The following is a 26,150-nucleotide window of genomic DNA, read 5'->3' as shown; positions in this document are numbered from 1 at the left end:
TTACAAATTGCCAATATACAATTTATTCAAAGGATATTTGCAAGCATATAAAAATCAAATTCTTCTGACTTAATAACAGATGATCTTGTATTGTTATCAAACATACAGTGCAGCTGTAGTGCATAAAGCTGTAGACTTGATGGTAGAATATTATCTCATTGTTGTGAGTAGGAAAATTCTCTACACAACAAACACGTTTTGTATTATATCCAAAAAAAAAAAAAGTTTTCTATTTATATGTTTACACTGTACATTTACAGAGTGAATGATGTAATCACTGACTGGCCCGGGGTAATCTGATCCTAATAATCCAGGCTTTATTGGCTGATGGTGCACTTTTCTTACACTCTGTAATGACCGACACACAAACACTCTAGGTATTACTTCAGCCGTTCAACCTTGGATAACAAAGAGCTGCTCCTATAATGTACACCCGCCAAACGTACCGCACAGTTTTAAAGAAAATGTAATCAGAAGACAAAAATGTATAAATTAGGTGCTCCACTTTCAGTTCACCGTCAGTTTGGTTCGTCGATGGGCCTCCGACAGTATGGGCAGCAGTTATGCTGAAGCACCAGAAGCTCATAATCTTCACTGTGAAACATCTGCAATAAACACAGCACGAGAGTGTGAGCAACTTGACAGGAAAATAAAGAAATAATTCAAAAACTTTGTTCGTCAAAGAGGACACCAGGTGGTTAACACTGGGTTCTGCTAGCTGAATGCATTATAAACGCCGTACCTTGAAGCAGGTAGGACACATGGTAATGCTGACTTCAGGCAGCAGGGAGCGGAAGTATTCCCATTTGAGCGGCCTGGGCCAGCGTTTGATCAGCACGTCCCTCCTGCTCATGGCGCGCAGCACAGGACGACTCACCTTGACTGGGACAAAGTTTGAGCCCCCCTGCTGTTTATACACAAAAATGAACCATTATAAACTCCGTCCTTTCACCCTGTCCAGCTGGCTTGCCCATTTGGCAGAATATTAATCACCTCATCTATTTTATCCTTTTTCTTATTACCTCAAAGCTCATTTTGGCTGTAAATGGATCTTCCTCTTCATCGTCCAAACCCTCATCCATCCTCAAAGATTGGAGATCTTATTGTGTTTATTTGAGAACATATAACCAAGGCGATGCACACATTTCACACATTTTGTGTCGCATGTGTCTTCAGTAATTATGTTTGCAGAGCAGGAAAACCCCTTACAAAATTATCCCCGAGAGACTTTTCTAAGAGGCAAAGTGTTCAAAATTAGCTGTGGCTGTCAGTCACTTCACGGCTCTGGAAGAACACAGCATACCTCAGTGCCCTTGAGGGTCTGCTGGCTAATGCAGGTTAATCCCTGCACTAGGGCTGTGGCTACGGCTCTCAGAGGGTTAGTGTCATTAAGATGAGACAGGAGAGCCTCAGTAACCCTATTAGCTCGAGAGCTAAGATGACTTAGTTCTGACAGCTTACCCACAAGTACAGAATCAAGGCCAGCGCAGACTAAACAGCTTCTTAGAACTGTCACAAGGCAGAGGAGAGCCACGTGCTTCATTTTGAGGAGATGTGCACTGTGTTACAGCATGAACACAGACTTGCGGCACAGTAAAGGCTCAGTAGTTCTTTTATAACACATTAATAACCCTTGTTTGTCTATATATCAACATATAACTGATGATCAAAGGATACCACCATTATCTATATCCTGCCATCGTGCAGCCCTCTGATCTGTGTGAGGAACTTCTAGATCAATAAGAGACAGAGCATCCTCATCAGAGATGTCTTCCTCCAGGTAGAACTGGACCAGCGGCAGCACATCTGTACAAAATCACATGCGACATTTAAAAAAACTCTAATAAAACAAGCAGATTCCTTGGTGGCATATACTGCGCACGGTGTGTATGAGTGTCAGTGACCATATGACGAGGCGCAGTAGATGAAAGGCTGCCTGCAGTTAATGCACACACTCCCCTGGTTGTTCAACAGGGGGTTGTTGGTGGAGCAGCGGTAGCACATCATGCCCTCAATCAGATCCTGCAGCAAACACAGGTGTGTTTAACAAATATGATAAAGGTCACAGCTCTAAAATTTCAAAAACATCACATACACACACACCTCTTTGTCGTGGAAAGGTTTGGAACGAATGGTGAGGCAGCCCAGCTCTATAGACTCTTGGAAGCGTGAGGGAATGTGCAGCTCCTGCAGCTTCTCGTATGCGTACCTTGCAAGCTTATATGCACCAAGCTGTCGGCTCTGCTTGGCCAGCGCATATAAAGTGTTTCTATAATCAGGTCAAGGAAAAATAAACCTGGGGAAGATTTGGCACAGAATTACTGCTTTGTAGATATCTTATTCCAAATATTGTGGGCGTATTTATACTTGTGTTACATTAGCAGAACATCAGCTGCGCTAAGCCAGCAACACTGACTGCATGCCCAGAAAGTAATAAATTAGTTTGTTTGTAGGGTTTTTTTGTGTTTTAATTGAGGACGAGTTGCTTATTTGTATTTATACAGAAACATATTGTTACTAGAGGAGCTCTGAGAGTGGCAACCAGAGGTCAATGAGTTGCAGCTGCAACAGCACTACAAAGGCACTTCTCCATCACCTAAAACTCAACATCGTTTCTGTTCTTGCCCCTCTACCCAGCCGCTCTCGATTCTCCTCCTACACACCCAGTTTTGTGACTCTTGATCAGTGCACGTCCTATTGTGGAGCTGTTTAAGTGCAATTTTGTGTGTGTGCGTGCAGTGTTTTAAGTGTTGAACCAAGTTGAATGCAATTTGCTGAGACTATAAATCCAAGTTCAAAGTTTTTGGAACATTTCAGCTTGGCCACAGAGGATTGCAGCTGTTCGGCCTGATTTCCTCTTCCAAGGCTGCGCTTTCCTTCCTCATTCCAGAGTCCGATGTGTGCCTACATAGATTTGCCCATGTGGGTGTACGCGACCGTGTATGTGTGTATTTGTTCAAATTAAAACGTATTGTTCAGTGTGTTTTGGTATGCATACTTTTGCACAAAGTTCAGCAATCAAAGCACTTGTTTAGATAACAGAAAATGTGTTTCTTGCTGGCATCGGCTCCTCCTCCCCATCAACACCCCTTTTCTTTCTCTCAGCAGCACTCTCCTGATTTCTCCCTACGTCTATCTATTTTCCACCGCTCTATCACTGCCTCTGCCAGTCGTGATTTTAGAATGGTATCTATCTGTCACAGAGAGTTTTCCACATTAAGAGGCCCCCATAATGCTCCATTTTCTAAATATTTGCTGAGATCTAACACTACGTTAAGTCCATTTTCTGAAATGTTAGGATACACTTTAGAGATGCCTGGTGGTATGTCCTTTGTGAGGTTGTTCAGGAGGAATCTGCAGATGTTGAAGAGCGTGTCTGGCATGTGAGAACTGAAGGGCTCATCCTACAGATAAAGACAGTTAAAAATATACACATGTAAGTTTAAGGGGTCACAAAGTGTTAGAAATCTCAGATGAAAGTTTTAAAAGCTCCATTTCCAACTTTTTTTTCCCGTCATCTTTTAACCTGATCTAAAAGCAGCCTAACCACTCAAAGTGCCTCATTCCTGCTCAAAGTACCCTGAAGGAAAAGATGCATTTTCTTAAAAAAAAAACAAAATCACTAACAGCCCTTTATCCCTATAGTTGATAGTTCAAATCTATAGTGCCTGTCTGGGAGAGTTAAAATGAGATATAGAGGCTTCCTGCTCTGGCCTGGATCACAGCGATGCCTCTCTGTTGCAGGGGTGTGACCATAGCAGAGCAAAAAGCTGAAACAACAAACTGAGAACGCTGACACAGGCCAGGTCACCCATACAGGGCTCATAAGCCAGAACTGCTTGTTTGAAAGTAAGTTAGAGCTGCAGGCTCGGAAAAGAGGACTGATGGTAATAGAGGTCAGGGAGGTTTCAAGAATCTAATAATGGAGGTTCCTTCAAGCTGATATTTCCCTTCAATAAACTGCAACCTGAATGCCTTTAATTCTCTCTTTTGTCCCCTGCCCAACACCCTCTATGAATATTTTAATTTCTCTTTAAACCGTGACTCTCTTGAATTGACATAATCTTGCAGAGCCAGACCTAATTTTGTCAAATACACAGCAGTCTGGATGAATTTGAGTATAAAAGTTGATTCAAAAGTACGCAGAAATCACAGTGGACTGTTAGAAAAGAGAGAAAATGCAGAAGGAACTTTGTACCTAAACTACCTAACTACATAGTAGGTATTGTTTCCAAGTACGCACAATCTGACAGCTAAAAAAAAAAAAAAAAGTCGTCCTTGTTACTTAAACACCGATTCACAGTTGTCTTGACTTAAGGTGTATCGTATTCTTACCGTGTATCGCTGGATTGAGCGATACACGTGGTAGAGCTCAGCGAGATGCTGAAAACGTTCAAACTTCTTCAGCATTTCTCCTCTCTGTTCTTCACTTTCTGATTCAGACAAACAATGGTGAAAAGAAAAAAAAATGCATTAAGCATTTCAGTAAAAATGAGTTATGGCTGGTTGCTCTCAAGATACCTGTGCATCTTACCTTTGGCAATATCTAGACACTGCATAGACAGCATCCAGTAATAGTACCCTGCATCGTTGAACCTGTTCTCCACTACTGCATTCTGGGTAAGCTGCTCTAAGACTTTCACGGCCTCATTCTGAAGTCCAGCCTTGTGAAATGCTGAAAAATAAAAGCAGAAAAGTGGTAAAATACAGACTGGCTGCTCTTGAGGTAATGCTGAATTTACAGAAACAATTTAAAGCATAATTGTTATTTTATGTTTGGGGACACATGCAATTAAGTCCATTTAGACAATGACACACTTTTTGTAATTGAGCCTGTGGACACCACCGCAGTAGATTTAAATCAAACAATCAAGATGTGACTGAAGTGCAAAATTTCAGCTTTAATAAAAACAGTGTTACCTGTTTAAGAGTTAAAACCATTTTTATACATATTCAACTATTTTCAGAGGGTCAAAATGAATTGCAGTTTCACAGCGAAGTGAGACATTTCCCTTGTTATTCCAGGACAAAATAAGCAGATAAAAGATCTGGATTGAGTCTAAGTGTGACGCTTTCATTTCGTAGCTTATGAGTTTCAAAAAGATGCCGATGCAAGTGAGAGAAGCCATCATTAGGCTGTAAAAAAGAAAATAAACCTGTCATAGAGAGCGATAGCAACAGTGTTAGGAGTGGCCAAATCAATAATCTGGTTCATTTTTAGCACAAATGACTTCACTGACCAGTTCATCAACACCAAAAACGCCTGAAAGACCACAGAAGGAAAGTGCATGTTGACAGAATTATTTACATGGTTAAGAAAAACAACTTCACAACATCTAACTAAGTCAAGAACACTCTCGGGGAGGTGGGCGTATCATTTTCAAAGTCTGCAATCAAGAGACGCCTTTGTGACTGTAAATACAGAGGGTTTACAACAAGCTGCAAACCACTGGTTACACTCAGGAACAAGAAGCAGTGTTATGGCATGGGCATGTATGGCTGTCAGTGGAACTGGGTCACTAGTGTTTATTGATGATGTGACTGCTTAAGTGTACAGGACTATAAACTCTGCTCAGATTCAGCCAAATGTTGAAAAACTAATCTGACAGCACTTCAGAGTGCAAATGGATAATGATCCAAATCATACTGCAAAAGCAACCCAAGAGTTTCCAAATGGCATGTGAGAACGGGAATGGCCCAACAGTCACCTGATCTCGCAAGAGAGAATGTTTTTCTTTTACTGAAGACAAAACTGGAGGAACGAGCACGAGTGTCTGTAGTAAAAGCCTATCAGAGCATCTCAAGGGAGGAAACACAGCACTTGCTAACGTCTATCAAGATGTGACTGGAGCACAAACTTTCAGCTTTAATAAAAATCTTTCATTACCTGTTTAGGATTGAAAACCATTGATATATTTTTTGGATGAGTGAGGAAATGTTTCTCCCACTGAAAATGCTACATCTACATGAACAGAATTAACTTTAGGGCATTTATATATTTCCATCCATCCATTCTCTTCCACTTATCCTTTTCAGGGTCGCAGGGGGGGCTAGAGCCTATCCCATCTGCTACCCAAACATGGGGAGAACATGCAAACTCCACACAGAAAGAACCCGGCCTGATGGTGAAATTAAACTCAGGACCTTCTTGCTGTGAGGCAACAGTGCTAACCACATTGCTGCAAAAAATAAAAAATAAAAAAATAAAAAAAATAAAATACTTTCACACCTCTGAAAATGTATAAAAATGTCTGTAATTTTCCTACTAATCTGATGAAACTACATTCTATAGAATTATATAACATTATTACAGCCAAGAAAAAAGAAGTGAAAGTACATTATAGGACATACACATTTGTAAACTCACATATTACCTAGAGTATTTAACAAGAAGTGCCATCCCATTTCAAAAACAAAAAAAAACAGGCAACAACTAGTACCAGTCCTTTCCAAGCAGGACGGCAGCTTCTTAATATGAAACGCCAAAACATTTTGACTTTAAAGCCGTAATAAACATCACCACTATCCTTCATGTTCCAATCAGAGGGTAATTAGAAACAGCTTTAGGGAGTCGACCTCAGTAATGACCCTGCCCCTGCAACCACAGCAGGGGTCAGGCTGTATTATGGCAAACATTCATCAGTCTAACTGAATAAAAACCACATTCAGACACTGATGGTTACTGTTAGTAATGGGCGCACACTCCTCCCCCTCCCCCTTACAGAAACACAAAAACCAAGCTGACAAGGTTGCAGAGCACAGCAGCAATTGTCAGAATCTTTTAGCCAGAGCTCCCATGCAGACAACTACAGCTTACATTGTGCTGTTAGCAAAATAAAGATAACAACATTATCTTTTGGGGACATACTGAGAAGCGTGTCTGGCAATAAAAGACAACTTCAAATTTAAGAAATAGGAAATGCTTTAGGTACGATGTACTTGAAAATCTTGTTGAACCCCTGGGAGTACTAATCAGAACCTGATTTTGGTACCAAGTGAGCTCCAGCTAAAACCTCCAGAATATATAACAAACAAAGTCACCTGAGTTAAGCAGAGTTAATCATTTCTTAAAATGTTATTTATTGAGAAGTCCCAGTGCAGTGGACAGGAGGCAGGCCAGAATTTGACACATTACAATCATTAGTAACACAATACTAAACTAAAATACACACAATCAGCAAAACGCATGACCACAGGCAAGTTTCAGTACATCCAGACCTGCTCAGTCATGCACTCCATGTGGAGACAGGCAGAAGAAGATTATGTAGAAGAGGAAATATGCCTGCTGAGATCATAATTATAAATCTATGAGCTGATTATAACTATGGTTACAGTTGGTAATCATCATCAGAGCTGCTTGTAGTACTGGTGATTAGAGGCATGGAAGCATGTCATTCAGTTAACAGGCAGCCCAGCTCTGTCCTGCTATGCTTGAGCAAAGAGGATCATGTTTTACAGTGGATATAGAGAATCTCAAGGAAGTAGTGAGACATTTCAGTTTTTGGAGCAGGCCTTGCTTTATTACTTCCATATGTAAACACTAGCAGATGCATTGCAGAAGAAACTGTGACATAAGTCCTCTCCCACTGGCTTACTAAAAGCAAAAGTGAAATCCTGCTGGTGATGTAAAAGCTCACCCTTTTGAGCCTCCTCGAAACGGTCATTTTCAGCCAGCCACTGGGCGTACGGCACAAAGACGTCGTTTTTGAACTGCGGGTGTTTCTCCACCAGTGAGAAGGCCTGAGACAAAAGACAGAAGAAGCATATGCTTGTGACTGCCTGACTTGTGTTTTTAGTCCCACATATAGAGAATAACACTGTACTCCCTGGCTATTTATGGCTCTACTTCACTTACCGCACATTTTCCAAACATGTTACCTTAAGTTCAAATACTTCTTCACCATTATTTATTAGCCGAGAACAATGAAAATTGCATGAGCTAAATTGATTTCACACTCAATTAGAACTCCAACTGCAGGTCTCGTGCTGTTCGAATGACAGTATAAACTGTAAAGAGCTGCTGTAGTGCTTCGTGGACACATATCGCCTATCACGCTGACTAATTAGCTCAACGTCCTGTGGCAAAATCTGAGCCAAGAATCACACAGCAGTCATACCATACAGTAAAGGAGAACAAATGTGTGTTTCAGCCCTTTGAGCCCATTCATTTAAAGAAATACTTTGTTTTAAAGAGGAGTGGGAGCAGTGAATAGCATCCATATGGCCTATGGTGTAACTCAGTCTGTGGTGCCGTCTGGCTCGTCTTGGTGTCCACCACCCCGCCCCCTTGAAGCACATAAAGCCAAGTAGTTCTCTCAACCTCTGCCTCCCTCCTCTGCTCTTTCTTCTCTGTCTCTCCCTCTCTGAGGATTAAATATTCCAAGAAGCCTTCAACAGACATAACAGCAAGAATCATGTGATCATAATTTCATGTTCTGTTTTTGGCTCTAGTGTTTCAACATGCAAATCGCCAATGTGCATCTCTGTAACGCCTTTAACTCGATTATAGACTGCAGATGGATTAAAGAAATGCAATATTTTCTTCTTGCCATGATCCGCCTTGATGGAGGAATTTGATTGGAAGCAGAACAGAATTTAAAGCTGATACTCTTTCACTGCAGTAGTGTTTTGAGCTTCTCACTAGCTAATCATCATGTGGGCATGGATTCAGAGAAATCCAAAGCTGGATGATTAGCTCTGGAGTGTGTGTGGCTCCAGTTTGTCAGTGTAGAAAGAAATCAGGCAGCCATATTATCTTATTGTTTGCTTTCAGTTGTGGTTACTCTGACAAATAAAGTGGACTTTTCTGAGGATCCCTGCAAAATTGAACAAACCCCAAATATGGAGCAGTGTACTTTGTGGCTTATAGTGCAAGTGCCACAGCAGTTTGTTAAGTGCAGCCCTATATGCTTCACATTATATTTATGTGATTGTCTCAGGACTTTTTATATATATATATAAGTTATAATAAGCTGAACAGGTGTGCGTAAGTGTGTCAGACCTCTTCCCAGTGCAGAGTTTCTACATGCAGGTGCACCAGAGCCTTCAAGTCCCCCATCTTAGAGTAAGTCTCTGAGGCATAGCCATGGTGTTTCAGCCTCTTAAAGTGGAGTGCACATTTTGCTAGCGGTTCGCGTTCAGCCTTGTCCAATTTACGGGCGATGTCGATCAGCCTGGGTGAGAGAAGACAGGAATGAGCACACAGAAAGAGGGCGGGAGAAGATGAACCCTGCTGTATCAAACTATGCTCGTGACCCCAGAAAGAATGTGAATCAGTCAGGGTCACGAGCTGAATCTGAGTCAGGCTAAAGAGCTCGGACTATGTTCAACAGCAGTGTCAGTTGCGCTGACCCACTGGTAGCACCACAGGACACTTACAGCGTGCAGAGAGTGGGTCAGATGGAGTCAGCAGGGAGTTCTGACATGCTCACCAGATATCAATTTGCCTGGTTTTCAACAACACAGACACACAACACACATTAACAATAATGGATGTATGATAGAACCTTAAAGGAGAACTCTTATGTTCCTTTCCAGCTCCATATTTTTATCCTTAGTCTCTACTAGAGCAGCTTTGCAGTTCAAAATAATCCTTATCTATCTAATAATAGCCATTTGTGCCGCCTCACAGCTCATCAGTTGTCTGAAATGAATGGTTTAAGACAAATTTCTTCCTTCTTTAAGCAGCAAGTGGGTGGATTGTTCACAATCAGAGTGGTCTCCCTGAGACAATCTTGTAAGGATACTGGTTCTCATTACTGCTCTTACATCTGTATGATGTCAAACTGCCTAAAATAAGCAGTTAAAGCAGTTTGAAGTCTGAGCTTTTGGCTTATAGGGATTACCTGTACATATGCTGACTTCATTACTATTATTATTATTATTATTAGTATTAACTTTGGCCATGTTTACTGCAAGCATCAGCCATTGTAACAGTATATATAACGGAAGATGAAGAAAAGCACAGTAAGTCCCATTTAATGGAAAGGTATTTGTTTCTGGGAACATGTTTAGCCCTCATGGCTTCCCCTTCACATATCTGGCTCTAATGGCCTGTGACTGAGACTCATGACATTTACTGGACGTTTATTATTGCTTGTGCTATTAAATTAAAACACAAACTGCAACTTAAACTTCAACAAGTAAAATTAGGAGTCTCTGTATCTAAATGGACAATGCTGCTCTGTTATTGTATTTTGTCCCATCATCATTTCACTAATGATAGAGCACTCAAGTAAAAATAAAAAAGGAATAGGCTTTATTGTAATCTTTTTGGTCTTGAGTAATAGATCCCCAGGTTTTCTGACGTTTTCTTTGGATAATGGCTGCTTTAACACTCATTTTTAGTCAGACCTTGTGCCTGACCATTTTCAGAGGAATGTTTTGCTTTTTTATTGTTGTTGCTGTTAAGCCAGTTAAAATCTACCCATGAATCATTCTAGATTAAAAACAAAAGCTATCTAACTCATGGGATCTACATCTACACATAACAGACAAATTGAAAAAGAACCCATGTTAAATTGTACCTTTAGGCACTTTGTTACTAGCAGCCTGTTGCAAAAATACTACATTTCTTCCCCATTTATTTATTTCAATCTATGAAAGAAATACTAAATATAGCACCGTTCGTCAGGGTGATTCCAAAGAGCTGTTAGACAAAGAAATTGGCATATCTTAGCACGGTGTGCCTATCCTTGAAAAAATTTGAGGATACTGGACAAGTGGACAAAGAAGAAGCAGCAGGCCTGAAAAAAATACTACAGTAGATGAACAGTATTTGAAAGGCATGTTCTTATGAAACAAGAAACAAGTTCCGCAAGAACCTGAAACTGGACCTGAGAAATGTACCTGACAAGATCTAGAAAAAGACAATATATGCCAAACTACACAAGAACTGGACTGAAAGTCAGTGGCAACAGGTTTTATGGAGTGATGAATCCAAATTTGAAATCTTTGGTTTAAGTCATCGTCAGTATGGCGGGATCGTCAGAGGTGCAACAATGTGTGTTTACAGCCATCTGCAAAACATGTTGGAGTCTCAGTCATGGTTTGGGGCTGCATTTCAGCCAGTGGTGTTGGGGATCTTGTCAAAACCGATGTAATTACGAGCACAGAAAAGTACAGTCAGATTGTGATCCACCATGCAATTCCATCTGGAAATTATATGATATGCAGTAACTTCACTTTTCAGCATGACCATAATTCCAAGCACACTGCCAATGCAGTAAAAGCACCTGAAGAGAAAAACACATATTGGAAGACTATCAGCCATGGATTAGCCTCCTCAGAGCCTGGACCTCAAGATTACTAAAGCAGTGCGGGATCAGCTTACACGGAGAATAGAACAAAAGGATGCCAACATCCAAAGAAGAGCTTTGATTGTCCCTCAAAAAGCTTGGAGAACTATTCCTGAAGACTACTTTAAGAAATTACAAGAAAAGAAAAAGTAACATGGGGTAGGTGGCTCAACAGTTTTGCCAAACCTAGAAAGTAAGGTGATGGAGAGCTCTGAGAATGTATGTAATGAACATTTAAAGCATATTAACTTATTTTTCTTTCTGTAAAGCTTTGAAGCAGAAGAACTAGATCTAGGATAAGTTTATATTATATTTCGAAATCACACACATATGTGGTCGTTTTAAAGAAAGTTAAACAGGAGCAGCAGGATTTCAAAATGTTTAAGAGAGAGACTGACACCTACATGTCTGCCCAGCCGTGTTCGCCTATAATGTCTATAGCTTTGAGATGTTCTCCTGCTGACAGGTACATCTCTGCTGCTGCCCGCGGCTCCCTGCTGCTCTTAGCCCAGTCTGCCTGCTTGGTCATCAGCATCCGAGAGCTCTTTGGGTCTGTCACTCCAACAAACTCCTGCAGCAAGAGAGAGAAAGTTTCAAACTTTACATCACATTCAATAATTAGCAGAGGTGGGACCAAGTCATTGTTTTGCAAGTCTCAAGTAAGTCTCAAGTCTTTATCCTCAAGTCTCAAGTCAAGTCTCAAGTAATGTCAGGCAAGTCAGAGTCGAGTCTCAAGTCACTGGTGTAAAAGTCCGAGTCAAGTCACAAGTCTGAAACTTTGAATTTCAAGTCCTTTCGAGTCTTTAAAAAAAAACAAACGAAAAAATAATGTTGCAGTTATGCTAAATGTAAATATTAGACCATGTAATTTTAAAATCTGTGTTTTTCTCAACACATACAAAATAGTGAACTTAGAAAATATACACAAATTGTGAAATTGCACCTCTTTAAAATGCAGCTCAATTAAACCTAGCTCCAAGAATAATTTTCACCGACAGTTCTGAGATAAGCTGCATGTTATTCTTGGATGCGGTTGTAGGACCAGCTTTAAAATCGCATGACAAAAATATCATACACATTAAAAAAAAACTGTATCACCAACGTAGCCTGGACAACATTTGCTAGTTAGATGAAGTCAGCTATCTCATCTTAGCATATTTATATGCATATTTATAATTATACGGTTCTTGGAGTGAGTGCATACACTCATGAAGTTTAGTAACTTCCGGTCACTGCAACAAGCCCAGGTACAGTTTACCGACGGATGGGTGCAGGACCTTGAAATGCACCGTGTAGAACGAAAGACCATCGTACGTATCATAAGTTTACCAGTCTCACAAATCGTCTTCATAAATACACATTCGTTAACCGTTTATTAATAGGACCTTTGAGCTCAACGGTAATTAATTAGTAGTGGAAATAATTTCTGGTAGCATCACAGAAATGTAGCAGTGACAATAATATTGTATGCTGTAATCGTACTGGACAATTAGTGATACAAAAAACCTGTTTTATCCTGTGAATAAAAGTATGTGTTTTTGTCAGTGTACCATAATAACAGAAGCGAAACGCAATATTGTGTCAGGACAATTTACTATTTATGCACAATAAACAAAGGAGCATAGCGCGACAATTTCTGCTCAGCGCCAGACTTGCTTGTAACCTATATCACCAATTATGTTAAGAAAAATGACGCATTAACTACAACAGCAGACTGACCTTTGTGTAAATGCTTGGAGCAGACTAACCTGTGAGCTGGAGTGTTCTGGGACGTTATATTTGATCTTTGAATGGCTGCAATCCAGTCGCCTCTTTGTTACTTCGGAAACATGGCTCGAACAATTTCTCTTCAACGACGTAATCCGATAACAACCGATCTCTTTACCCGTCGGCTTCCCGTGGCTGTCATGCGACCGGCTATTGCAGTTAATAATACAACAGCTTCTTGACATTTTTGTGTTTCTTTTTATCGCTGTGTAACTGATTTTAATTGAAAGCCTGCGTGCGCTAGTACCGCTTGCCACGAGTTCCCAGAATCCTTTGCGGTTCTACCCGTGAATGACGTCACATTTTCAATCTCCATATAATATGCATGTTAAATTTTATATTTGGGGTAAAATATCAAGTCTTTTCAAGTAAACCGGTTCAAGTCCAATTCAAGTCCCAGGTCACTGGTGTAAAAGTCCAAGTCAAGTCACAAGTCTTAGAACATTTTTTCAAGTCAAGTCTAAAGTCATAAAATTAATGACTCGAGTCTGACTCGAGTCCAAGTCATGTGACTCGAGTCCACACCTCTGATAATTAGTCATTAAGATGGGCAACAACCAACAATGTAATGTAATGTCCAACAGTTTATCAAAAGCAGATTCCTAACAGTAGTCTGAAAGGAGAGAAAGAAAAGTCCAGTTCAGATGGGCAGAACCATGTGGGTCAAGTGTGAGACAGGAGGAAGCGAGTCACACAAACAGCAGGCAGCTACAAGGCCTTTCCCTCCGGTGTCCATCCTACCTAAAACAAACAGCCGGAGGGACCAGATGGCCACACAGCCACATAAATATACAGCAGCCACATCAAACACACATACAATCTGATACAAACTCAAGCACAAATATACATGAACGAGTCATGGCTGTGTCATCTGCTCCAGCAATGCGAGTGCAACGGTGATGATCAAAAGTGGGGGCACCGCATGTAAACATAATAAAGCACGAATTTGTCTCGGCTCCAACTGACCCCCTCATCAAAGTGTTTGTGTAGGAACAGACGCTGGCTTTATTTCTCTCCTTTTGTGCCCCACTTCCAACTGTAACTATATGTCGTACAGGGATACGTGTGTAAACGTTGGCCATGCGTGTGCAGATCAGATGATATATGTAGAGATTCTGATGATATATGAGGAGATGAAAGACAGACAGTAAAGGGGGGGCTGTCTGAACACAGTGCAGGGCCCCAATTTGGCATAACTGCACATGCTGAAGAAAACCATATGCTCTAAATCCCGAAAACATGCAATGCTTCGCAGGTGTTTTTGTCTGTATCGATACAATATCTTATATGTAAGAGCATGTGTTTTAGTCAGTGATTTAATCACCTTGGCGTAGTCGAACATGCGCAGGTCAGTGTACATGCTCAGCGCTCTGGATTCGTGGCCAGTACGTTTGTAGAGCCTGGCTGCCTCGTGGAATTTCCCCTGGTAGGCGTAGACGTCTGCCAGAAACAGGTCATTGTCGTTCTCACCCCGCTTCTTCCTCTCCTACAAATCAGTCAACACAAACACTGAGTTGGGTGCTAAGACTAACAGTCACATATATTAGCATGCACACACACACACACACACACACACACACACACACACACACACACACACACACACACACACACACACACACACACACACACACACAGTTATGCATGTGGCTTTGCATACACATAGAGTTACACAAGACTGAAGGGTGTTGAATCTTCACAAACCTCTTCTGCCATCAGCCACAGAAATAACAAACACCATTTTTATTGAACGAAAGAAACACTTCTTTCCATATATAATAATTTTACTGACAAAAACAGACTGTCAAAGATGAACATTTCCACATTTCAAATAAGAACAAGCAGAAACACCCAAGCCATAACAGATTCTGCTCCGCTCAGCAAGCACATTGTTAAGGATTTGTGCATATGCTTAGCTGTGCGCTTGCATGTCAGCGCGGACTCAACTGGAAAAGGTCACTCGGGATACAGGTTCCTCCTTTGTTTGAGGTTTAGGTCTAGTTCAGAAAAAAGCCTTACAATTACTGACATTATTGTATGATGACAGTAATTATGATTCACTATTTAATGATGTCAGGATATACACTAGCCAGGAAAAAAAAAAAACAGAAAACAAAAAAAAATTATAACCAAATTAGGCCTCTGAGGACTTAGCATTACCTCAATGCTATTGATTAGTTCCAGGTAGCGCAGATCTCGGATTCTAATGAAGGCCTGAAAAGGTGGAGAGGAAAGATTTAGTATAATTGCGTCTGAGAATCTGTTGCTTTGTGTTCTTATTTGCATTACTAGCTTCTTAAAAATTCTTCATCGGACACTGATTAAGGATGTGGCTTCACTGTTGATTTGGCTAACTTGGGTAATGTCCATGTTTTGACGTTAAGTGGTTGCAGTTAACATGATGAAGAGTAGGGTACTGTATATTTCTATTGCTCATTTTACTAGAAGTAGTAAATTGTGAAGGATGGTAAGATCTGCCTTACTTAATCAAAACAATGTGTGTGTGTGAGTGTGAGTGTGTGAGAGAGAGAGAGAGAGAGAGAGAGAGAGAGAGAGAGAGAGAGAGAGAGAGAGCTGACCTTCTTGGCAGTCTCAAAGTCAAGTCCCTCCAGGGCTTCTGTGGCCAAATCCCTCCAGTCACTATCTGTCACACCCAGGCAGGCAATCTGATAGGCCTCCTTAAACATCTTCCTCTCCAAGTACTGGTACATGGGTGCAGACTGGCAGGCCAACACCATCACAGTTAAAAGCATTATAAATACAAATTTGTGGAAAAGAATGGCCACAAACCAATCAATAAACAGAAACAAAACATCTTTACGAAACACTTTTTTTTCCGTAACTGATATAAATTGCATCCATATATATCATTTCTTTCTTTGTAGTACAAATAAATACCATATTTATGATAAAAATGACCAGGATCGTGGCACGTGTTTCTGCAGACATGTAGAACTAATGCAGAGCAACAACGGAGGAAATTTAAAGGTTAAGCGCATTTCGCTGGGACGCATTTCGATGAGTCACAGTACTTTTAACAGCATATTGTGGAAGAGAATGAAAAATATTACTTCTTTAATATTTAATATGCTTTAAAAAGCGTATAACTCTGTGGCATTATGAACACTAATATAACAGCCAATACCAGGGTAAGGGTAGAGGTCAAAAGGTCAAACAGAGATAATATACTGAGATTTGAAATTTGACATTTGGAATTTATACTTGATACAATTCCAGTTCATACGAGCCCAGTTTCATAAAGACTAGATGAATACTTTAGGAAGTATTAGAAATGACCTAGTAACATATGATGAAAAGCAAGAACCATGTAACAATTTTAACCATCAGTTTCAATTTCACACAAAATTACTACATTTTGACCATTTTTATTTCAGAAGCATTTTGGCTACAGACCTGTGCCACCACACGGAGCGCCATCACTGCTTCTAGACATGAGCAGCCTGACAAGATAATACCCACCTGCGGCACCTCCACTGCAGACATGGAATACACATGGAGGCAGAATATCTTGGAGCCATTGTAGCCGACCATAAAGCCTTGCATCTTCTGCTGGTGTACAGGGAAGTTGCAAGCCTTGATATTAAGGTAGCCATTCCCAGAGAAGCACAGCATGTCCTCACACTGGGTGTTCCAGGCTACACTATTGGCATTAGGCTCCTGTAAGGAAAGCAAATGCAAGTACACAGGAGATGAGGTCAGAGGTGACTGTGAAACACATACAAGTCTGGGCTATTGTAAACCTGTTCCTGTATTTAGTGCAACTAATTGAGCACACATGCTTGTTTCCATTTTATTTCACTCCACTGCATCTCTGAAATGCAATTCAAAGCCCGCGAAGCTAGGTTCCTTCGTCACGCCCTTTCCACTGCCTGCTGACCTGAAAAAGTAGCTCTTTACTCTTGATGTCATAGACAAGGAGAGTGTTATGCTCATCCACCACAGCCAGTTTATTGCGGGAGGCGCTCATGTCCAGGCAGCGCACTGACGTTGTTAGCTTCAGCAGCGTGATGGGAAACGGGTTGTCAACAAATATCTTTAGTATCTGCAAACAGAGAATAGAGAATCAGTTGTGTTGTAACTGGCTCCAGTAACAGATATATCCAAAAAAAAATGCTTTCTTCATTAGGACAGCAGTTTCCTTTATGTTCAAATTCCAGGAGCACTGGCATGTGAGCATGACTCCCACTTCTGTGGTTACTTTGTGTGAGAATGGATCTTCTTGGAGTACTCACAGCGCCATTCTTTAACCCTACGAGTAAACCCTCTCTGCCTGGTGGACCACCAATCACTTTGATGTATCGAATTAGAGATTCCATCACCCATTCCTTTTCCCTCACACTGTTGAAGGACAGACACTGGAGTCTCTTCTCCTGCAGAAGAGCAGAGTAAGAAGGCTGAGGCTTCAATTATATTTGACAAATGGAGCGCTGACTGGTGCAGCATTGTCAAACGTTTCTGTTTTCATCATTTCACAGTGTGTTAATCTCATCCTTTAAGCAATTCAAACATACTCGTAAATGTCTCGCAAATCCTAAACACAGTGCTCTTTTAAGCATCAAAAGGTGTTTAAAGAAAGCAATGCCATAAAGATTAACAGTGATTTGATTTGACAGTGACATATACAGCACAGACCACATGAACACAGCCCGTTTATATGGTCTAAAAGTTCTTTTAGGCATGAAACATGAGTACGCCTGATAGAGAGATCTGAAGCACCTCTGTCACACATAGACAGATTTAAAAGGAAATAACCGCCGCATTACGGCCGCTCCTCCTCCCTACCAGACTGTCAGACACACAGAGACAAGAAGCAGAGAGCAAACCCAAGAGACATCCACTGGTTCAACAGACTATGGTGCCTTCCCCCTGATTCAACTGGCTTAATTTATCCAGTTTGAAGATGGTTGAGAAAGGGAGAGAGACAGAGCACATGCACAGCTGGAGTCTTTTGCAAACTAGGCAGAAACATCTGGGGGAACAGCCATTCCATTTCTGGACTGTTTGGGCTTGAAGTAAATGTCTAAACATTGATTTACTGTGCTTTCATCGTATTAATAGCGCTCAAATGTCACTGCAGCCTCTTGCACAATCAAGTGTGCATTAGTGTAATTCACAAAGAACAGCAGCCCCACTGGAGACCAGAGGAAGTATAACTGAAAGAAAATACAAATACACACAGGCTCTGGCAGACGCAAGCAACTTTAAATGAATGTTTTTGTATATTTTGCCACTACAAAAAAAACTGCGGACCTCTATCTCTTCTGACCTGACACAGAATGATATGTTGGGAGCAGACGACCAGCAAGTTGCATTCAAACTTCCTGCATATTTTCTCCTTGACGCGGTAGTGCATGTCTGAGGAGTCGTCTGAATAGAGCTCGTAGATGAGGATCTTCTCGGGCAGCTGGATGGCAAGGCGGTTTCTATAGATGGCGATCTTCTTCACGAGCTCACGACACTTGATCCTCACTGAGGGGAAGAAAAAAATTGAGATAAATGGGAGAGAGTAGTCATGAAAGGAGGGTGAGGAAGGTTTAATTATCTTAGCCGATGCATCCTGTTGAATAAGTTTGCCCTTGGTTTTTTTCCTTCAAATCTTCCTCCCTCGTTGGTGCGAGGAAATTAAAGACTGTCACCTCTCATTTAAATAGAAAATCCTATTATAGCAAGATGTTCACCAAAACATTCGATATCTACTCATTAAAAAAGGCAGGCCATCTGCCCTTACATTAGATTAATTTGAATAATATGACAAGAGGAAAATGACAGTGAAGTTTATCTCCCCAAATGCTGTCTGCATTGCTTTGTTTGATCATCTCACTGTGAAGCTGCAAGATGTGCAAACAATTATTTTGACGAGGCATCACAACAGCTAGCCTATCTTAAACTCAGAAGCCTGTACACCAGAGCAAAAGCGCACCTTTTTGCTCAGTGATGAGGTGCTGGACAATGACATCAGTCATGCTATCTCTGTAAGCATAACGATCCTTGTAGAGGCCATGAACTGTACTGAAGATAAGTTGGTAGCAGGCGATGGTCCCATCCTGGCAGCCCAAAACCTAGGTAAGAGACAACAATGTAGCAGTACATCCCATTAACACTTCTAAAAACAGACTGCGAGAGTGGGAAAATGTTCCTGTTGTTAAAGCCTCTACACGGCAGAACTGAGAGAATCTGCTAGCAACCAAATCTCTCCTGTCACTTTTAGTTAAACACAGTGAAAAGAAAAGCGGGGAAAGTGTTACTTTAAAATGAAACGGCTTGTGCATCTGTGCAGTTAAGGAGGCACTCTGTTAGAGGATCAAATGTCACCCTAAATGTAACGTCAGAGCTCTGAGCGTGTTGCATTTTATTCTTGTTCTTCTATCACAACACTTAAATAATGGCGTATGTCACAGTGAGAGCAATTTCTCTAGATATATGGCTTCACAAGCTGTGGACCCACCACAAAGTTGGAGTCAGGCTTAACCCGGCAAGTCCACACCCAGGAGTTCTGCTCTCCGACAGTTCCTAGCCGCACACCATCTTTTGTGTAGAGGGACGCCTGTTTATCAGAGCCACCCATCACTATATACTCGCCCTTAGAGAAGTAGCCGACGCAGCACGGGTCGTAGGTGAGAGTCCTGTCTTTTCCAATCTGAGAGAGACAAAGAGAGAAAAGGACATTAAAAATAAAACTAGCATTTCTTGCAGTTATTGCCCAAGGGCCCAGGCCGGCACTCCCCACCGTCTGGGCTTGCACACTTCAAAGTCCTCAGTATTCAACCAATTCCTTTGAGTGTTCGATGAAAAGCCAGACAAAAAAGAAAGTGTTTCTCTGGTTTAAATAGCCTCCTTTGTATCAGTCTTCAAAGTCCATTTGCACAACATCATATCAGGTCGCCCCATTTGGTACATCTGGTTTTCCTCACTCTGGGATAAAGCTTCCCTGACGATCCATAGTTATTTTCTCTCATTGCGAACAATTCTTGGTGTTGTAATCAAAACAGCATGTTCAATAGATAAATAGGCCAATGACAAAATATGAGCCTAAGGCATAACGGCAGAGTAATGAACACTGCATATTTGTCTATAATTACGATATCGCCCACTGGGAATTTAGGAGGAAGGAGGAATTGCGAAGGGGGCATTAAAGCATAGCAGGACCACTTCCAATGTACTGTTATGGTTTCAATAGACCCTGACAGTCTGATTAAAACAGGAAAAACTCCATAAAGAGTTTTAAATACGTTATATTTTGAACAAACAGACTAATTTTGTGATGTTGCCGTCGTAGTGCTTTAGCAAGTTAGAGCACATATTACTGACAGTGTTTCAAAATGTTCTAAGTCTTCTGGTGTTTTCCCATGAAAATGTGGTTAGTCATGCATGTGTTTAGCCTTTTCAACAGTTAAAAGTAACAGAGAAGATAGATTAGAAACAAACATGTTGCGATAACAAGATACTGTATACACTGTATAGATATTACAAATCACCATGGTGTCTGTACACCCACGCAGGCATGATCTGGTGTCACCGTGTGGAATCAATATTTTTTGAGATTTTGTGACAAAGTGACCAAGCTATTCGAGCAACTAAAATGAGCAAAAGATGCTTAATTTTATACGTGACTACTTTTTTTGTTTTTTAATTGGTCTTTTTGTCTTAGGACTCGCCCAGCTTTCACTGCATGACAGCCACTTGATAGCTTGGATAAGATTCAGCTCCTTCCCATGACCCTAAACTGTTTAAGCAGTTAAGAAAATGGATAGTGGATAGTTCTTCTTGTGTTTATCATACCCACACTGATTCTTTTATCTATAATAGTTAATCAAAAATTTTCTAAGTTTGTGGTTTTTAATCATTTTTATGCAAAACTGTTGCAAGTTAGCGCCATCGGCAATCGGTCAGTGCAAAACAATACAATGTACTGATGACAAGTGGAAAATTACAATAAACTCAAAGCCTATATCATTACAAAAATATACATATGTTTCATTAATGACCCCCTATCCATTACCCGTAACATACCAATGGGCCTGTTCCAAGTCAAATGACCAATCCATAATAGAACATATCAATATATAAAGACTAAATGCCCTCACTTGGCCACTTAATGGTAACACCACTGGCCAAGCCTAAAGGTTGGGATAGAGGGGAATGTCTACAGAAAGTAAAACTGAAAAGTTGATTTCAAAACTGAAAATAATAAGTCCACAGTGTCTAAATTAATAATTTCACATTTACTTTTGGATTCACATGGTACATAAAAACTCATGTTCTGTGTTTGATTCTTCATCAAGCACAACCTCATCTTTATGTGGAGTGTATCTCTGTGTCTGAGCTATTCAGCCATGACATGATGATTAGTAAGTTACCAAATACATATTAAATACAATGCCATACAATATGATAGTTTATGGTAGGTTGTGACATTCACCTGTTTTCCACTGAGCTGATAAAAGGAGAGCTTCTGACCCCAGTCTGCCACAGCCAGAATGTCATTGTGCTCATCCCTGTGAAAACACAACAAAATGACTACAGACATAAGCATTAATCACAAGATTCAGCACTGATGAGGCATCTGTCATTTAAGTAATGATGACAGTGAAAAGCAGAGCAGCCAACCTTCAGCTAGGGGACACGCCGGTCACTCTCTCAGTGATGCAAAGTAATGGATGCAAAGCCTTTTAATGTTAATTTTCCAGAACTGTTTTAATTCAGGACAGAATACAGCATAAACCCATGTACCTCTGCATCTATTAACCCTGAATCTCTGGCGGCTCTAGCAAACGCTGTTCCCTGATTGACCTCATGTTTTGACCACAATTTGATTACCAACTTTCCCATATGAGGCAACCCAGCAATAAAATCTCTACTGTCTTTTATGGCTTTTATCTTTATCCTACTTCCCGCATCTTTTCACCTTTGTGTCGTCTTTTTCCCTTAATTGACCTGTTCTGTGGTCCTGCATCGTTTTCATTGCTGTACTCTCTGCTTTGGCTGTAGGGGGAATCATAGAGCAAAGACAGCTGTTCCCAGGCATCATAATTCAGTCCATCATTGAGAAAGGTCCACCGCTCACTGGTTGAACACTGCCACCTGCTGGCCCTACAAAAACTACACCTAAATAAGAAATCTAATTTTGCACAATTTGGGCTCAAAATCTTGGAAGGACAGACCAAAAATATACATGGCTATGTGTTAATCTGTGGAGACATCCTTCCATTTCTATAATAACTTAGGACTAACTTGGAGGGATTCCAGGCAATGGACCAGATAGGAGAAGAGGAGCCACCTGGACGCTCTATTTTGACCTTCTCCTCCCCATTTTTGTTCCGAATGCTCACCACTCCATTCATCATACCCAGAGCAAGGTATTGCCCGTCGTTTGTCCACCTGCAAGCAAATGATGCACAGCAACATAAATGCACAAATGAAAATGTACTGCTGCTGCATAAACGTTGCTGCTCCAGACTTCACTTACCCACAACATGTTATTTTGCTGCTCACTTTATGTTTGTTTACAGATTTTTGCTCTGGAGACCACAGGCCTAAAAATATGAGAAGTTTGAGATGTTTAATTTCTCTATGTACTTACATTAGGTCACATTTATCAAAGTTCTCCACTAAGGTGCACTCACCAAAGTCACCAGATGAGCAGGAGGCAAGCTGGTGAGTGACTGGGTTGTAGGCAACACACTGGATAGAGTCATTGTGACTACAGATAAACAAATAAAAGAAAAAATGATGGAGGAGTACAGACTGTGCACCGTGGTGTAACACTACAACTCTGTAATACTAAAGCAATAAGTAAAAGCGCTGCTTACGTATATTTTAAAATACCCTCCAGTTTAGAAGTCCAGATAATAATGCTTTTGTCTGCTGACCCTGAGGCAAATCTTTTACCTGCAGAAGAATGCACTACTGAGTAAGAATTAAGAACAAAAATAAGATGACCGACACAGAAAAATGTAGTGAAAATCAATTTAGTACCATCTTTGGCATAAGCCACACAGTACACTATGTCTTTGTGTCCTTTTAAAGGCTGAATAATACTGCCATCTGTTGCATCGTAAACCTGGAACAAAAAAACAAAAAAAAGGTGAAATTGAGTTGAACGATGAAAGTATTCTCTACATGTTTGCATTTTTAGGCTAAAGAAAACAGAAAAGCCTTACCAGGACACGAAGCCCTGCAGCAATTATGAGTTGGCTACCATCTGGTTTGAAGGCAAGGTCATAAACGCTGCAGAAAAAAAAACAAAATAACAGATCCGTGTTGAAATGGTTTTTCAATAAATTGATTAGTTCACGAGCAACAGCTATGAGGATCCATTCATCACTGAAATCATATAATGGAGGTTCCCTGTGGAGTTTTTGAACTCTGGCAATGCCATGGAGGTGGATTTTACAAGGACGTTATTGCTGTCTGCCAAAGTGCACACAGGGAAGGTTTTGCAACCCTCCAACTCTGTTGAAAGTTTTGGAGGAATTCACAAACTTATGAGTGAAGATAAAGCCAAAACATGTCACTGCAACACTGTGAATTAGTAGATATGTTGTTAAGAAATATGAAAGAAATATTAGAAATATAGATGTTAAGAATTCTGGTGTAAAAAAAAAGGATAAATAAATAAAAGCACTGAAAAATCTGGTTTGTATGAAGAGGGAAAACATTCAGCAGTTTTGCTAGATTGCAAGGATGCACACAATCTGTTTCGGTGTGAAAACACTCACTGTGAAGCATGGAGAATAATGGCTTCCAGTTTCATAAGTGTGAGAATTTGCAAGTGTCCAATGTTTCTTTAATAGGTTCTTTCAGCTGCAACCTTATTTCCCAAGTGGTCACCACAGCGGATGGATCTGCATATTTGATTTGGCACAGATTTTATGCTGGATGCCCTTTTGATGCAACCTTCCCTCCCTGATCTGGGGTTTGCGACTGGAATTAGGAGTGAACTAGCTTGGGACCTCCAGTGTCTTCTTTCAGTATTGAATTAGGGAATTTCTTTAATATAGCACACTGACTTTTTCTCTTTTTTTCCATTTTGGATAGACCGAATAAACAAAAAAAACATAAAATTCAGAGTTTGAGGAAAACGAGGACATCTTTAGCAAGGACAAACAAGTGCAAACAACAAAATCACACACGCACACACAAAACATACAAAAAATGTTTGCACCTAACAACAAGGAAAATCACGCGTCTCCATCCACTCCACCCTGCGTGTGCTCTCTCCTCCACCTCTTTTGTGCACTGTCTGTTGTTTTGGATGGTTCACCCCAGATATTTAAATTGGTCCACCTTAACTACTTCTGCTACTTGAAAACTTGTCACCTGTCTCCCTCTCATTCACACACGTATTCTGTCTTGCTTCTACTTTCATTCCTCTTCTTTCCAGTCTGTACCTCCACCTTTCAAAGCTCAAAGGGGCTCAAAGACAATCCCTGATGTAATCCCACCCTCACCTCGAACCCATCTGTACCACACAACTCCCCACTGTTGCACTGTCCTATTACATGTGCTGCACCACCCTCACGTACTTCTCTGCAACTCCTGGCTTCCTCATGCAATACCACAGTTCCCTTCCTGACAGCTTATCACATGCTTCCTTCAGATCCACAAAGACACAGCTCAAGTCCTTCTGACATTCCCATACTTCTCCAATCAACACTTTCAAAGCAAAATTCCCATCTGTAGTGCTCTTTTGTGGCATGAAGCTGCTCACTGATCATTACCTCACTCTTTAAGCTAACTTCAACAACACTTTTCCCCATAGCTATGGTATGGCTTACGAGTTTTATCCCTCTGTAGTTACTGCACACTTGTTCTTAAAAATCAGTACCACTTCTCCATTCTTCAGGCATCTTCTTACGCTCAAAGACTGTGTTAAGCCATCTGATAAAAACGTTCACTCTTTTACTTGACTATATCCAGATCAATTGTACTTACGTGCATAGAGTTTTAAGCCAGGAAATTAAAACCTTTATAAATAAAATGAATAAAAATCCCTAGTGGGTCCACTGGGGGTAGGGACACCAATAGGTGTCAAACTTTAGATGGACTGGACTACGTCTTTGTCTAATGTCAAAGTGAAAAATGTGATTGATCTGTGGCTCAAAATTAATTGAATCATACCACCAAAAAAACTTAACTCCCATTTATGCATATAAGAAGTTGGAAATATCTCATTTAAAACTACAGCATGTTTTTATTAGAAAACAAATAAAGCTGTTAAAATGTTTCAAGTGACTTCTCAGCATCATTAACATATCCCACACTATCTCACTCAAACACAGTTATCATACTAAGTATATAAAGTCCTGCTTTTGCCTTTTTGGGGAGTCATATTTTTCCTATCCAGATACAACCATCTATCCAAGATGACTCCTGCAACATATCAAGTATTGTAATTTGATTTGATCATAATATAAACTTTTTAGTGGGCATTAGAGTATTGTGAGTTACTCTGTGATTTCCATTCTCCCTCTGAAACAGCACAAAAGCATCTCTCCAAACACCTACTCGGATTTGTTTTTTCGGGAAGTCTGATCTTTTAAATGCTGGACTAAACAGAACTACCTTAATTCCTGACAAGAATGTAATGGGAAATAATAGAAAATAAGTTAATACCTTATTTAAAAAGATTGTTTAATAAAAATATGTTATTAGGAGCACGCAATTCTGCACAGCACCCAAAAAACCCCGTAATGAGAACTAGAAATCATACGTCTATGATTATATCGGTTACCAAAGAACCATCATAAGCTACTGTACTTATTGAAAATACATAATGCACGACATCTAATATGAGAGCGATTTGAAAAATGGTGATAATTGAATAGCCGCGATGCTAAAGCTAGTTAGCAGGCTAACACTAGTTTACATAGCAACCACCGTTGCTAACCACCTAGCGTTACATCTGAGCATCGGGACGAGGCTGACAGCGCAAACCTAATCACCCAGATTCCTACCATTGCTCACGGATCGTTTCCTTCCATGCTAGGACGGCTCTCATTTCCGCTCTTTAACTGAAAAAAGCACCAAAGGCTCTTTTTTCAACAGGTTGCTGCAGTTCGCTTG

The 26,150-nt window shown here is 40.6% G+C and overlaps 1 protein-coding gene across 1 annotated transcript; it reads right to left on the bottom strand.

The window, feature by feature from the left end:
- Positions 1-7: 7 nt before the first annotated feature.
- ift122 (intraflagellar transport 122 homolog (Chlamydomonas)) lies at positions 8-26,106 on the bottom strand. Its single transcript, XM_085443856.1, has 29 exons — positions 26,042-26,106; positions 23,246-23,312; positions 23,061-23,145; positions 22,895-22,973; positions 22,709-22,785; positions 22,552-22,618; positions 22,317-22,463; positions 21,505-21,580; positions 19,531-19,722; positions 19,006-19,144; positions 18,352-18,554; positions 17,318-17,455; positions 16,963-17,127; positions 16,545-16,742; positions 15,644-15,784; positions 15,225-15,278; positions 14,389-14,550; positions 11,702-11,868; positions 9,002-9,173; positions 7,638-7,740; positions 4,535-4,675; positions 4,336-4,433; positions 3,304-3,404; positions 2,104-2,269; positions 1,905-2,022; positions 1,678-1,806; positions 1,023-1,099; positions 743-907; positions 8-605 (listed from the first exon to the last, which is right to left on the bottom strand). Exons 1-29 carry the CDS (start codon positions 26,083-26,085, stop codon positions 519-521), a joined length of 3,558 nt encoding a protein of 1,185 aa, XP_085299982.1. The 5' UTR covers positions 26,086-26,106; the 3' UTR covers positions 8-518.
- Positions 26,107-26,150: the final 44 nt, after the last annotated feature.

Source organism: Copadichromis virginalis, linkage group LG20 (assembly GCF_057382275.1).
Source record: "Copadichromis virginalis isolate Kocher_CV1m ecotype Utaka linkage group LG20, C_Virginalis_male_GT1.1, whole genome shotgun sequence".
NCBI lineage: Eukaryota > Metazoa > Chordata > Actinopteri > Cichliformes > Cichlidae > Copadichromis > Copadichromis virginalis.
The sequence above is the reverse complement of the archived record's forward strand: the minus strand, read 5'-3'. Positions and strand labels throughout refer to the sequence as shown.

Bases quoted from the DNA above. Each gene is read 5' to 3' on its own strand.
- ift122 (XM_085443856.1), bottom strand. From the start codon at position 26,085: ATGAGAGCCGTCCTAGCATGGAAGGAAACGATCCGTGAGCAATG. The intron at 7,741-9,001 runs GTCTGACACACT...CTTTTGTCTCAG, and splicing joins AAACTCTGCACTGGGAAGAG to GCCTTCTCACTGGTGGAGAA. The intron at 1,100-1,677 runs GTATCCTTTGAT...AAACACAATAAG, and splicing joins GCAGGATATAGATAATGGTG to ATCTCCAATCTTTGAGGATG.